The 13806-nt window shown below is 43.5% G+C and overlaps 1 protein-coding gene across 11 annotated transcripts in view; it reads right to left on the bottom strand.

Annotated features, from left to right (window-relative positions):
* The window catches only part of LOC115551431 (pleckstrin homology domain-containing family A member 7), a 155564-nt gene that overhangs the window by 86744 nt on the left and 55014 nt on the right, over positions 1-13806 (bottom strand). The window contains exon 1 of one of the 11 annotated variants that reach the window (XM_030367160.1): positions 10370-10407. The exons of the other annotated variants lie outside the window; for them this stretch is intronic. Coding sequence (XP_030223020.1) covers positions 10370-10395 — 26 coding nt within the window. The 5' untranslated portion in view covers positions 10396-10407. Of the gene's footprint in view, positions 1-10369; positions 10408-13806 lie in introns of those variants that run through there. 11 annotated transcript variants of the gene reach the window in all.

Below are 13806 nucleotides of genomic sequence, written 5' to 3' on the forward strand. Positions count from 1 at the left end.
GATGACACGCAAATCTATGTATCGCTATTACCAAATGACTATCGGCCCATAGATCTGCTGTGCCAGTGCATTGAGCAAGTGAAAGACTGGATTTGCCGAAATTTCCTTCAGCTAAATGAGGATAAAACAGAAATAATTGTATTTGGTGCTAAAACAGAAAGGCTTAAAGTAACCCAACACCTTCACTATCTGTCCTTGAAAACCTCAATCAAAGCCAGAAATCTAGGGATTATCATGGATTCTGACTTACATTTCGACAGTCACATCAAATCAGTTACAAAATCTGCATATTATCACCTTAAAAATGTAGCAAGACTTAGAGGGCTCATGTCCACCGAACACTTACAAAAACTTGTACATGCCTTTATCACTAGTAAGCTTGATTACTGCAATGGTCCCCTTACAGGTTTCCTAAAACAAACTCTAAGGAAGCTTAAGCTTGTTCAGAATGCTGCTGCTAGAGTTTTAACAAAGACCAAACAATTTGAACATATTACACCAATTCTTAAATCGTTACATTGGCTTCCTGTAGGTCAGAGAATTGATTTTAAAATCATGTTGCTAACCTATAAATCCCTACATGGTTTAGGCCCAAAATATTTAACTGATATGCAGGGGCGATTCTAGGTAGTGTTGGGGCCCTAGGCAGACGATTGTTGGGGGGGGGGGAGCGATTGTTGACGGGGGGGGGGGGGGGCCCCCGTGGCCCCCAAACAATTGCGGGGCCCCAGGCAGTTGCCTGGTATGCCTAATGGGATGCAGCGCCCGTGCTGATATGCTTCCACTACATAAGCCTTCTAGAACACAAAGATCTTCTGAGACCAATCTGTTAATTATCCCCAGAGTAAACACGAAACATGGGAAAGCAGGATTTAGTTACTATGCAACAAATAGCTGGAATAAACTCCCTGAGGATTTAAGACTTGCCCCAACTCTGAGCACCTTTCAAACAAGATTGAAGAGTTTTATGTTTGCTTTAGCTTTCTGCTAAATCTTAAATACTTTGCCTTTATTTTACTAAAATGCCTTTTTAACTTTCCCTTTATTTTCTATTTTTACCAGAAAGATACATGATCTGATACCAGAGAGAAAGGATAAGGGTTTGAGACCCAAGTTCTGTCTGGGTTAGAGTCCTAGAATCTGGGTTGGAGTCCCAGAGAAAGGACCAAGTTCCTTAGGTCGGGTTGGAGTCCCAGAGAAAGGACCAAGTTCCTTTAGGTCGGGTTGGAGTCCCAGAGAAAGTACCAAGTTCCTTTAGGTCGGGTTGGAGTCCCAGAGAAAGGACCAAGTTCCTTTAGGTCGGGTTGGAGTCCCGACGTGGGTTCCTTTGGTTCGTGGTTAGAGTTCCAAGTTCTGTCTGGGTTAGAGTCCTAGAATCTGGATTGGAGTTTCAGAGGAAGGACCAAGTTCCTTTAGGTCGGGTTGGAGTCCCGACTTGGGTTCCAGAGAGACTGTTGATCTGATCTTAAATACATTGCACTTTAAATTTTACTTGCTAAAAAGCCTTTTTAACTTTCAATTTAATTTTCTATTTTTACCAGAAAGATATATGATCTGATACCAGAGAGAAATGATAAGGGTTACTAGAATCCGGGTTGGAGTCCCAGAGAAAGTACCAAGTTCCTTTAGGTCGGGTTGGAGTCCCGACGCGGATACCAGAGAGACTGTTCATCTCATCTTAAATACATTGCACTTTCTATTTTACTAATTTCTTTGCAAATGTTTTCTTTTACTTATCTATTATTTTATTTTATTGTATGACAATGTTTATATGTGAAGCACTTTGAGTCTGCCTTGTGTATAAAAAGTGCTATATAAATAAAGTTGCCTTGCCTTGCCTTGCCTAGGAAGGCGTCCTTGAGTGTGAGAAAGGAGCAATATCAAACAAAAAAATGCATTTCCTGTAGAAAATGTGGTGAGTGCTGTAGTGCAAAGTGAGGTTGAAAATGTGTTTTAGTAAGGCTACATAGTTTAAGATGTTAAGAAAATTTGGATGGCTTAAATGAAGTGTAGAGATTTGAACAGAGTACAGAAGTCTAGATGGAGTAAACAATGTATATAGGGACCATTTAAAAAAAAAAAATGGTTGTAAACTATAAGGTGAAGAGTTAAAGAAATAGCTAAAGTGATAAAGTTTGAATACATTTGCGATAAAGTATAGAATAGATGGGCTGTTCTGATAAAGTCAAAAATGGTGGAATCAAGGCAGTGTTACAGCCAAGTGTGTGTGTGTGTGTGTGTGTGTGTGTGTGTGTGTGTGTGTGTGTGTGTGTGTGTGTGTGTGTGTGTGTGTGTGTGTGTGTGTGTGTGTGTGTGTGTGTGTTTGTTTGTCTAATTTAGGAAAAAAGCCGAAGAAAAACAATAGTTGAGCCATCTGCCCATTCGCTGACACTTCAAACGACACGAGACTTTGCAACTTGATCAATTCTTAACCGTTAAACTTTGTTTAAATAATTAACTCACCTTATTAAGGGAGTGCTCAACTCAGAGATTCAGCCTATAATAATAATAATAATAAATGAAATTTATATAGCGCTTAATATGGTACTCTAAGACGCTTAATAGACGTAGTGGCGGTTACATAAACAGAAGCGAGTAGCGAGTAAGATGCTATTGGGCTGGAGGATACGGGTACCATGACAAAGAGTTGATGGTGCAAATGTTCCTTTAAAAGATACAGTAGTCAGCAGTAACAATAAATTAGAAGTATATTTGTTAATACTCATGCTAAGAAAGATTTGATGTATGTTTTATGTTGTACACATGAGTGCACACCTACTTAGCATGAGGAGACCCTCGTGGGAATCAACCCAAACCCTGCCCGTCTCACACCAAACCTTTAGAGATAAAACTGCTTTCTGCTGGATGACCAGAGCCATCATTTATGAATGCAGCATTGAATGAAGTTCAGTTGTTGGAAACTTGACTCATCTGTATATTTTTATGTAGATATCTGTCTCTAAATCAGAATATAGTGGGAGTGAATGGGATGAGGGTGAATGTGTGTGTGTGTGTGTGTGTGTGTGTGTGTGTGTGTGTGTGTGTGTGTGTGTGTGTGTGTGTGTGTGTGTGTGTGTGTGTGTGTGTGTGTGTGTGTGTGTGTGTGTGTGTGTCTGATGCAGCTGGCCAGGGAGCAGAACCTTAGACCTTGAGCTAACATTCCATCTACCAGTTTAGAATGGTATCAGTTTAGACTGGTACTGCTGGTTTACCAAGGGCTGTCAGGGAATATATATGAACGGTACACCAGATAATACTCCACATAAGACCCTGGCAGCTGCATGATATGCCCTATATGGCAACCAGGCGGTAATCAGGGGGTAACCAGGGGGTCAACTAGTGCTTAGCAGTTGTGTCCTCTTGGGGTTGGGGTTTTCTTGGAACAATAAACCCTAAAATTGAAATTGATTGATTGCGACCTAATTGACCAAATAACTTTTACGTTACAGAAACACACACATGCACACGCACGGCACGCACGTGCACGCTCCGTGTACAGGGACACAGCCACAGAAAATTAATGTTTGGTACAAGAGCTAAAATAAAACAACTAAGCGTACAAGACCTTGAAGAACATAAAAAAGAGAAATATGTACAGTGAACGACAGCTCCCCATCATGAATCAAATCTCTGTATAACTGGCGCGGAGGTTTGAGTGACAAATCAGCCCCAATTTTGCCCAATGCAAATTTTTCTGCGTAACAAGATTAAAAGTAGCCCAATGGCCCAATCTGGCAACACTGAGCATGGCGTGAAAAAGATAGTTTAAGCATTGTTCTTAGTATTTAGCTTCTACCTGGAGTAAACCGCATATGTAGCAAGACAAACGCCCTAAATATAACAATCATATTTCCAATCGATTAATCATTTTAGCGCCAGTGTAACAAGAAATAACTTATTGAAGTTGTTTAGGCTCCGCGAAGAAATGGTTTGCTTTTCTAATAGCCGACATGGGCTAGAGCGTCATCTAGAATGTTCTCACGCCCAAGCATCAACGTAAGTCAATGAGACCAACTGAAAATATACGACGGGGAAGAAATTGATCTTAAACTGCGATTCTGAAAAAAGTAACGATATTGAAATTCTGTTAAAATACACCAAGTAACAAAATCTGAGGTAGTTGAAGTGTTAAAAGTAGAATATCTTAAAAAGTGGAATTGAAGCGTGCGATTCCAAGCTAATCTGAACATTTTAAAATCGGAAAGGAGTCTCATAGGTGAAAAATTGTCGAAGGAAATGGGTCCCAACATTTATAGAGAATAAGAAACAAAGAAAGAAAGAAATAAAGAAAGAAACTTAAGAAGAACAATAGTTGAGCGCTGCATGCAGCAGTCGCCTAATAATGAAAAAATGCAGGATTTATAGTTCTCGAAAGATAATGGGGGTGAAGGCGGATTGAACGTCATGGCAGATTGCCACTGTGTGTCGTAGTTACAGCAGGGCAATAACTCAATAGGATGCTTTATTGCCTTGAATGGGATGGTGAAAGATTTGATACGTGCCATGAAGCAACACCCAAACCACAACACCATCCAGACCCCACATCTCACAGTGGGGGCATGGCAGGGTGGGGGCATGGCAGGGTGGGGCGTGGGCGTGGGGAGGTGGGGGCATGGCAGGGTGGGGCGTGGGCGTGGGGAGGTGGGGGCATGGCAGGGTGGGGCGTGGGCGTGGGGAGGTGGGGGCATGGCAGGGTGGGGCTGTATTATTATTAGGTGAGTGCTGCATGCAGCACTCACCAACTATTATCAACTATTATCAACTATTATTCTTCTTAAGTTTTATTCCTTCTTTCTTTATTATTCTCTACAAACCATGGGACCTATCTCCTTCCTGAAATTTTCACCTAGAGACTCCATTCCAATTTTTAAATGTTCAGAATAGCTTGTTTCTTTTCAGATTTTTTAATATTTAGTACTTTTTAAGATATTCTACTTTTTAAATACTATCGTTTTCACATGGGAGTCAATGGGAATCCTCTGGTACTTCAACTGTTTAAAACGTAACTAAATACATTTTCAACCATTTATCTCCGTTCAAAGCATTTGACAAATCATAACACTTGTATCTTCAATAATATCAAAACAGAATTTCGATATCATTAAAACTTTCTTCAGAACCACAGTTTTAGTTTCATACCGGCTTAGTTTTCAGCTGTTTTCATTCAAGACGTCTGCCCATTCTGACACTCCTACTTCTTAAAGATGAACTGAACTGAAATAATGAACTCCGATAACGTGTTAGTTATGACACTAAAAGAATTATTAAAAAAATTAATATATAGCTTTTTTTAGCAACAAAAGAAAATGCGTCTTATAGTATTACAGCGCCGATGACGTCACTGGCATGGTAGAACTAGGTCGGTGCTGCAGACACGCGAACGTCTTCTTTACTCCACGGCGGAAAATAGTGATTTCAATATGGCTGGTTACGCGTTTGAGCCTGTGAGGGACATGCCTGTAGTGTCCGACTGCCAATCGGTGAAGAGGGATCAATTTCAGGCTCCAGCTCCACCTTCGGATCGTGTGGGTGTGACTGGTGTGCGTGTGGGTGCTGCCGGAGCATGGACACTGCCATTGAATCGGTCTGCTGCCGAGAGGTCCCGGTCAACCTTGACCATCTAATGGTGGGATTAGGTTGCATAACCATGCATAGGGCATTTCGGATGCTGTGCGGCGAGAGAGAGGTTTTGGAGGTGGCCATGCTCTCTCTAAGGGTCTGAGCGGAGACACTGGAGCGCCCCATAAATAGCAACCAAGTAACAAGTCGAAAACGATCATTCCCCCTCTGTTTTCCTTTAATGCGTTTCAGGAATGTCTCCGTAAAGACGGACTCATTGCGGAAACGCAACGAGCTGTACAAACGCAGTAGTGTAGTACCTACATATTCAAGGCGCTGGTTCTCCACAAAAATAAATGGAGCGCATCAAGCCTGCGCGCATCCAGCCTGCGCGCTGTATAAAAACATTCAAGTCGAGGAGGAGATAGTAGTTGTTTAACCTTTTAGATTGAGTAGAAATACTTTTTAATGTACAGTTAGTAATTAAATTGACCAAGGGGCTGTATTTAAAGCTTCAAAAATAATTTAAAAAAAAAACTTACTTTCAATGCAACTCTAACGTCGCTTCAGGCGTCCACACGAATCCTAACACGAAACCGCATAGGTCCGGTTTTATTTGAAACCACCCTGGGACAATGGACCTATTAAAGAACATGTTTTATTATCTGCCTAATAACATGGTTATTAAAGACATGGTTTCACAAAAAAAATCGGCTCCGGGTGGACGGGACCTGAAAGACATGTTAGATGCACTCTGGGAGATTCACCCGCGGATGGGCATAGATGCGAGGCGGATTCACGAGTGTCCCGTTTACTTTAGGTCGATGTTGGAGGTTTACTTTCTGGTGGATGTTGACGGATATTGCACAGATACATCTTACTATGAAACTACTTCTTCGAGTTTAACTCCCTCTGCATCAGCTATCGGCTAGTCAGCAAACATCAGGGTGAGTAGAAAGGGACATTTGTGGAACTTCTGTTTACAGACCCGCCGTGGTTTAATTAGCAGCTTGGAAACATAGATCTGTGATATCGTAGGAGTAATAGTTTATACACTTTATGGTCGGAGTGCTAGGTTGTGGAGATTGACATGACAGGGGCTAATTGACATCGGAGGGTTAGTCAGTTTTAAGTCTGCCAGCCATGTATTAAGGGCTGGTTTCCTATTCAAAGGTAGCCTGTGGAAATGTATGATTACCCCAGCTGCCTTGGCCCTGTATCATTCATTAATGCAGCCAGGGGCAATGCAATAAGATGATCCTCCTGTAGACCTGGTTGTTTGCTTTTCCGTAGCCATTTCAGTGAGCCTCAGAGTCTGACTCATTTTCTGCTAAGGCTGCTAGAGCCACAGAGTAGGAGTAGGTTACCAATTTCCATGCCAGTGACGTAGCTGATTGTTGAAATCCAACATGGCGGCGCCCTGTAACACTTTCACCCCTTTCACCGTACAATTTAATCTCTTTTAGCAAGTTCAGCCCTTTTTAGTTATTGTACCAATGAGAAGGCAGACAATACATCTGTTATATCGACTAAACTTCAAATTTCAGTTCAGTTCATCTTTAAGACATCGTAACTCCATCATTTTTCAACCATTTACCTTCGTTCAAACGTAGTTTCATAGCGGCTTCGTTTCAGTTTTTCTCACTGATTTACATTGACGCTGGAGCGTGAGAACATTCAGCGGTGTTGCCAGATTGGGCGGTTTTTCCCGCTCTATTGGGCTACTTTTAATCACGGACCCGCTCGCTATTCTCTTAATATCCTGTTTACACCTACCCGATAGTGGGCCCCGATGGTGCCCGATGGCTAAATCAGCAGCTATTGTTATAACATCGGCAAATAGCGTGGTTGCATCGGGAATCACCGTTACTCTTCCCGGGAACATCGTTAGACAACAGGAAGAAACGGGAAGAAATGCTCAATGATCGGGCAACATCGGGCAACATCGGCAAAGAACGAACATGTTTGTTAATTTTGGGTCTATCGGGGTAGAATCGGTTACCAGGCGTTGCTATGGGCTAATCGGCTATAATCGGGAATAGAACGGGAGTATAACGTAAGACACAGTGGCGTCTTTGCATTAGGGGCCAGTGGGGCAAGGCCCCACCAGAGAACGCTGCCGTGCACGATTATACTTTTATTTTTTTTTTTAAAAATGTCATTGAGCATAAGTTAATGATACATTAATTGTTAATAATTAATTACATGTCCGCAGTTTTAATTTGATGAACGCAATTTGATGAACGCAAAAAAAACCGAGATGGCCCTGTCTGCTACAGTGTAGAAAACTGGTGCTGTTGCGCGAGCAAGCGCGTGCGCAGCGCCCGCTTCTGTTTCTGCGGTGGGGCCAGAAGTTTAGTGCCCCAAAGCTCTTCTCATTGGCTGATTTGTAGAAAGGTCGGGGTTTACGGCGGGAGCCGATCAGATCTTGCTAGCTAGCTAACGTAGTTACTGTTACAGTTACATTAAATAACAACAAATGGACGTTTCATTCATTAAATGATGAATCGTGTTGAGTATCTGTTTCATGTGAGATTTAGCACTTGAACAGAAGTTGGAGATAAAACGTTTGGGACCACATCGCCCGACGGATTTAATCATTATTCAAGAGGGAAAGGACAAGAATAGATCGTTCAACCAGGAGTGGTTCAAGCGGAAAAAAATGCTTGTGTAGGAGCCATATTAAATGTGCTTTATTTTCGTGTAATTTTACCCCGTGCCAATAGGGGGCTGTGTGGTTCAGTTGACCTTGGGTCAGCAGAGTGAGGCATTTAACCTGATTGAACCTGATCACAGGTTGTTGTTGATGGGGAAGCAAACAGTTTTTCGACTGTGCCCGTGTGCCCGTGTCCCCGTGCGTTAATGCATCTTAGTTTAGTGAGGAATTCGGGTTTATTGTTTTGTTACATGTATTTTGAGTTAGAAGTATTGCGGCTGTGTATTATTGGAAGGAAAATAAACGGAACTGTCTTCGTTTTTGCGGTAATTGGAGCGCGCTGGGCGCACGTCGGAAACTATAAACGGAATCAACAACCAGTACTACTAAGTTTAGGGCTTAGTCAGTACAGCTTGTGTTTCACCTCAGCCACACAAAGGAGACCAGACAGCACTGTCCTTAAAGCACAGGTAATTACCATCTTAGCCCAAACTTACTTAAATTTTCACCCAGGATTATCCAGGTCTGAATAGGCAACCACTCTATCAGGCTAGATTCATTGTTAATTGTACAGTATGGTGGCCTGCAAACTTAATACAACTTAAACAATACTTCTTCTTTTTTTGGTATATTGTGAGTGGTGGCTTTGTATATTGATTGCTGTCTAAAGGGTGTGCGTCGTTGTGTTTTTATTGTTGCCACGTTGTTGTTTTCTTGAGTTTTGATATTGTGAGATCTTGAACGCTGCCATTTGGTGGTGCTATTGCTATAATAGCCTAATATATGTCGTCAGATTCGCGTTTGAGTGATGGCATTATTCAGCTGCAATTTTGGTCCCCTCTGTCACTTGCTACTGTTTTTGTTGTGATGGTAGTAATATGTGGTATTTCTGGATTGCGTTATAATATTTTCCTGCATGGGCCCCACCAGAGTTTCCAAACCAAAATCGCCACTGGTAAGACATCGCAAATCGTTCGGGAATTTTCCTGGGCACATCGGCTATATTCGTTAATCTTCCGCGCTTTATCGTGTTTTATCGTCTTTATATCGGCAACCTCAACACACGAAAGACCCTCGAGAACCCTAGACAAATAACGATTGTGAGTGACCAGATTGTGTTAAGGAAGACCCTCAATCCGCCAATAGAACCGGCGTTCTATTATTATAAAATCGCTATTGTAATATAAATAAATATATAAATAAATATCAGTCTAAACCAGTCTCCCCTTTGCCTTCTCCCGAAATGACGCCAAATGACGCCAAACGCACTTCGGGTGTATTCCCTGGCATAAATCGTTATGTTATCGTTATAAAATCGGGTAGGTATGTGTAAATGCTACCCCGATAAATTGACCCGATCATACATTTTTAGCCCGATGTCACCCGAATCACCCCGACTTCCACATCGGTGGTCCATCGGCCATTAGCGGCCATTAGCGGGATGGTGTAAACGGGGCTTAAAGACACACACACACACACACACACACACACACACACACACACACACACACACACACACACACACACACACACACACACACACACACACACACAGACACACACACCAGCAGTGAGGGCAATACATTTGAACTTTCAGATTCATCAGTTCAATTCATTTTACATTTCTGCATTTTTAGCTATGCTTTGCGCTTTTTATTCAGCCGTCACTTTATTTGTTTCTAACCATTTACATTTTCTTAAATGGTTTGCATGCTTTTTATTCAGCCGTCACTTTATTTGTTTCTAACCATTTACATTTTCTTAAATGGTTTGCATGCTTACATTGTTTACTCCATTTAGACTTTTGTCCAAATCCCTTCACTTGATTTAAGCCATTAACGTTTCTTTATGCCTTAATCTATTTGGATACCTCACTTTGTACTATAGCACTCACCGCATTTTCTGAAGGAAATGCATTTTCTAGTTATACGTGTTCCTCTGTGACAGCCCATGGCTAGGTCCCAAACAGGACAGTGGAGCACACAGCGCCGTGCACACACACACACACACACACACACACACACACACACACACACACACACACACACACACACACACACACACACACACACACACACACACACACACACACTCATTACCCACAGGTGCAGTCATAGCAAAGCAAACATAAATCAGGCGTGACCTGAAACTCACATATGCAGTCCACTTGCTCCCATCATAAGAACTGGGGGGTTTCATGACCTCTGTCCACCAGCCTGGTGTTTCTCCTCTTGTTAGCCCTTGAACCCAGAATGCAAAAAGGGAAAACTTTCCCTCTCTAGAGCTATATTGAGCGTCAGGGCCTCTCGCCTCCAGCGTCACATCCGATTGGCCAAATTATTATCTTAAGAGGTCTCCAAGGGGCTTCAGATCAAAGCATCTTATCTGGAGCGGCGGCCTCTATATTGAGGTCTACTTGTGTGGCGAGGTATAGTATAAAACATTTCTGCATTCAAATATCTAAACATGACTACAGTATCCAAATTGTTAACAACAAGGTTCAAACCCAGAGAAGTTGTTTCATTCACTGTCCGTTACATTTGGTGACAATGGCCTAATTTGCCTGTTACCACAGAAACCCATTTTCATCAGAGACCCTATTTATTGCTATGCTAATTCAACATCATTCTAGCTTACTATAATGTGCTACTTTGACAAGAAGCTCATGCCAGCCACTTGGCTAATAATGTGTCACTTCCCAAACAGGGTTAACGGGTCATTTTTGTTTTTATTCTTCTATCCGTGCAAGAAAACAACACCATTCGTGTTCGATACAGTTTCCTATACATTGAACAATTGTAAAAGATTTGATGAATCTTCTATTTTTCATGCAGAGCTCACTAGTGTGCTGACAACAGGCCATCTGTGACTAGCCCCCTTTGAATGAAAAACATGCCAGACAGCAGGTACATCAAAGCCCCATGTCCTGAAAGACCTACAAGGTGAACTGCCACTGATCCAAACCGACTGTAGAGTAGTCAGTGAAGACCAGAATGTACTCCTCTCCATGGCTGATCTTGGTAGGATTAGATTAGATTAGATTAGAAAAGCTTTATTTATCCCAAAATGGGCAATTTTGTTCACAGTTTCCAGTCTCACATATTCAATTACTTAATAAATACAATAACTAGCAATAGGAGGTAGACTAAAACATATATCAAAGACAGTCCAACCCACATATGGGTACAACAAAGTTCACCACCACAAACTCCTAGGAGTGGGAGGCCAACAAAGGCTGCATGCAACATTCTGGCTTCTATTGGTCAACCCCCCGTTTTAGACAGTCTCCACCCCCTGTGATTGTTAGTCTCAACCCCATGTTGGAAAGTCACAACCCTCTATGTGGAACAGTCGCAACCCGCATGTGGGACAGTTTCAACCACTGTGTTAGTCAGTCTCAACCCCCATGTTAGACAGTCTCAACCCCCCCTGTTGGACAGCCTCAACCCCCCGTGTTGGACAGCCTCAACCCCCCGTGTTGGACAGCCTCAACCCCCCGTGTTGGACAGCCTCAACCCCCCATGTTGGACAGCCTCAACCCCCCGTGTTGGACAGTCTCAACCCCCAATGGTGACAGCCTCAACCCCCCATGTTGGACAGCCTCAACCCCCCGTGTTGGACAGTCTCAACCCCCAATGGTGACAGCCTCAACCCCCCGTGTTGGACAGCCTCAACCCCCCGTGTTGGACAGCCTCAACCCCCCATGTTGGACAGTCTCAACCCCCCGTGTTGGACAGCCTCAACCCCCAGTGTTGGACAGCCTCAACCCCCCATGTTGGACAGCCTCAACCCCCCGTGTTGGACAGTCTCAACCCCCAATGGTGACAGCCTCAACCCCCCATGTTGGACAGCCTCAACCCCCCGTGTTGGACAGTCTCAACCCCTAATGGTGACAGCCTCAACCCCCTTGTGTTGGACAGTCACAACCCCCCATGGTGACAGCCTCAACCCCCCGTGTTGGACAGTCTCAACCCCCCGTGGTTAACAGTCTCAACCCCCCATGGTGACAGTCTCAGCCCCCCATGGTTGACAGTCTCTCAACCGCCCGTGTTGGATAGTCCACTCTCAGCCCCCCATGGTTGACAGTCTAAACCGCCGGTGTTGGACAGTCTCAGCCCCCAGCCTTTTGAAGTTGTTGACATTCAAGCACTGAGTATAGCGCCACCTTTGGGCTATTCTGGGCCATCCTTTGAGTCCCTAACTCATTTGTACGGTTCTACAAGCCATCCTGCTAATAGTACCCAATTATTACGACCCCTAATAATAGTAATAAACAAAAATGGAACCCAACTGTACTTTTACTTTGTGAACCGAGGATGTATTTGTGATAATGCCACATTGTTGAGGGGTCTGGTATTTGCTCCTCTGCAGTGACGCCAGCTGAGAACCCGGGGCCAGAACGCTTGCATGGGGCCCGTTGGTCTTCATCTCACATGACACATGGCAACATAGAGGGTAAAGAAACACACGCATGTGAGGCCGACAGCTTCAAACCCGGCAGCCGAGTGTTTTACTCCTCAAAGGTCACGTCTATTTAAAGGACTTCTGCAGATGAAATATGTTTGAAGTGGGTGTGTATGGGAACGGGATCTGAGAGGGATCCATATGTAAAAGAGATGAAAGACATTGACAAGTGTGTGTGTGTGTGTGTGCGTGTGTGTGTGTGTGTGTGTGTGTGTGTGTGTGTGTGTGTGTGTGTGTGTGTGTGTGTGTGTGTGTGTGTGTGTGTGTGTGTGTGTGTGTGTGTGTCTGTTTCTGTCTAAGAGAGACAGAATTACTTTGTGGTGAAAGGGAAGTAAATTAATTTCAACTCAGCACTGAATTACACACATACAGACCATCGTCCAAACACAGAGACAAACACACACACACCCTTTTCAAAACACACACCACGGTTGGACTACTGAACATGCTCATGTGTCACCATATGCACAACAGCTCTAGAGCTGAACCAGACCAACTACAGTACACACACACACATGCAGGTCTGCACGCACACAAGACAAACACTCCCACGCCCTCCCTCCGGCGTCTCGCCCTCCCAAGTGTGCGTCTGCATTTTGTGCATGAATTACAAACGGACAGACTGAAAGACCACGAACCAGAACCCAGGAAGGCAGCAGATACCAGGACGACAGGCTCCTGTTCTTTAGCTCTGTAGCAGAGCACCTCTATTGACTCCACACCATTGAGTATTTACATCACACTCCCATCTTCTACATTATACTCAACCTAGGAATCAAGATTAACAGAAAAAGGGCCATCAGACTCCCTCACTATTGTCTGGAAGTAAAGCAAGGCTACGCAGCCCCAAGATTAGAGATCACCACTAGATGCACGACACTGACCCTGATGCCATTAGTGATGATACCTTGTTATCATCGTTAACAACGTTAACAGGGTTTACCTTGTTAACAATGTCAACGACGTTAACAAGGTTAACCATGTTAACGTGGTTAACAAGGTTAATCGTTAACGCACACACACACAACCAACAGGACAAAAAACAACCGATCCATCTTTCCATCCAATCAGGAACCCCGGGAGGCGGAGCCAAAATCCCCTGAGGATCTGTGATAAGCCGTTTCCAC

This window comes from Gadus morhua, chromosome 9 (assembly GCF_902167405.1).
Source record: "Gadus morhua chromosome 9, gadMor3.0, whole genome shotgun sequence".
Classification (NCBI taxonomy): domain Eukaryota; kingdom Metazoa; phylum Chordata; class Actinopteri; order Gadiformes; family Gadidae; genus Gadus; species Gadus morhua.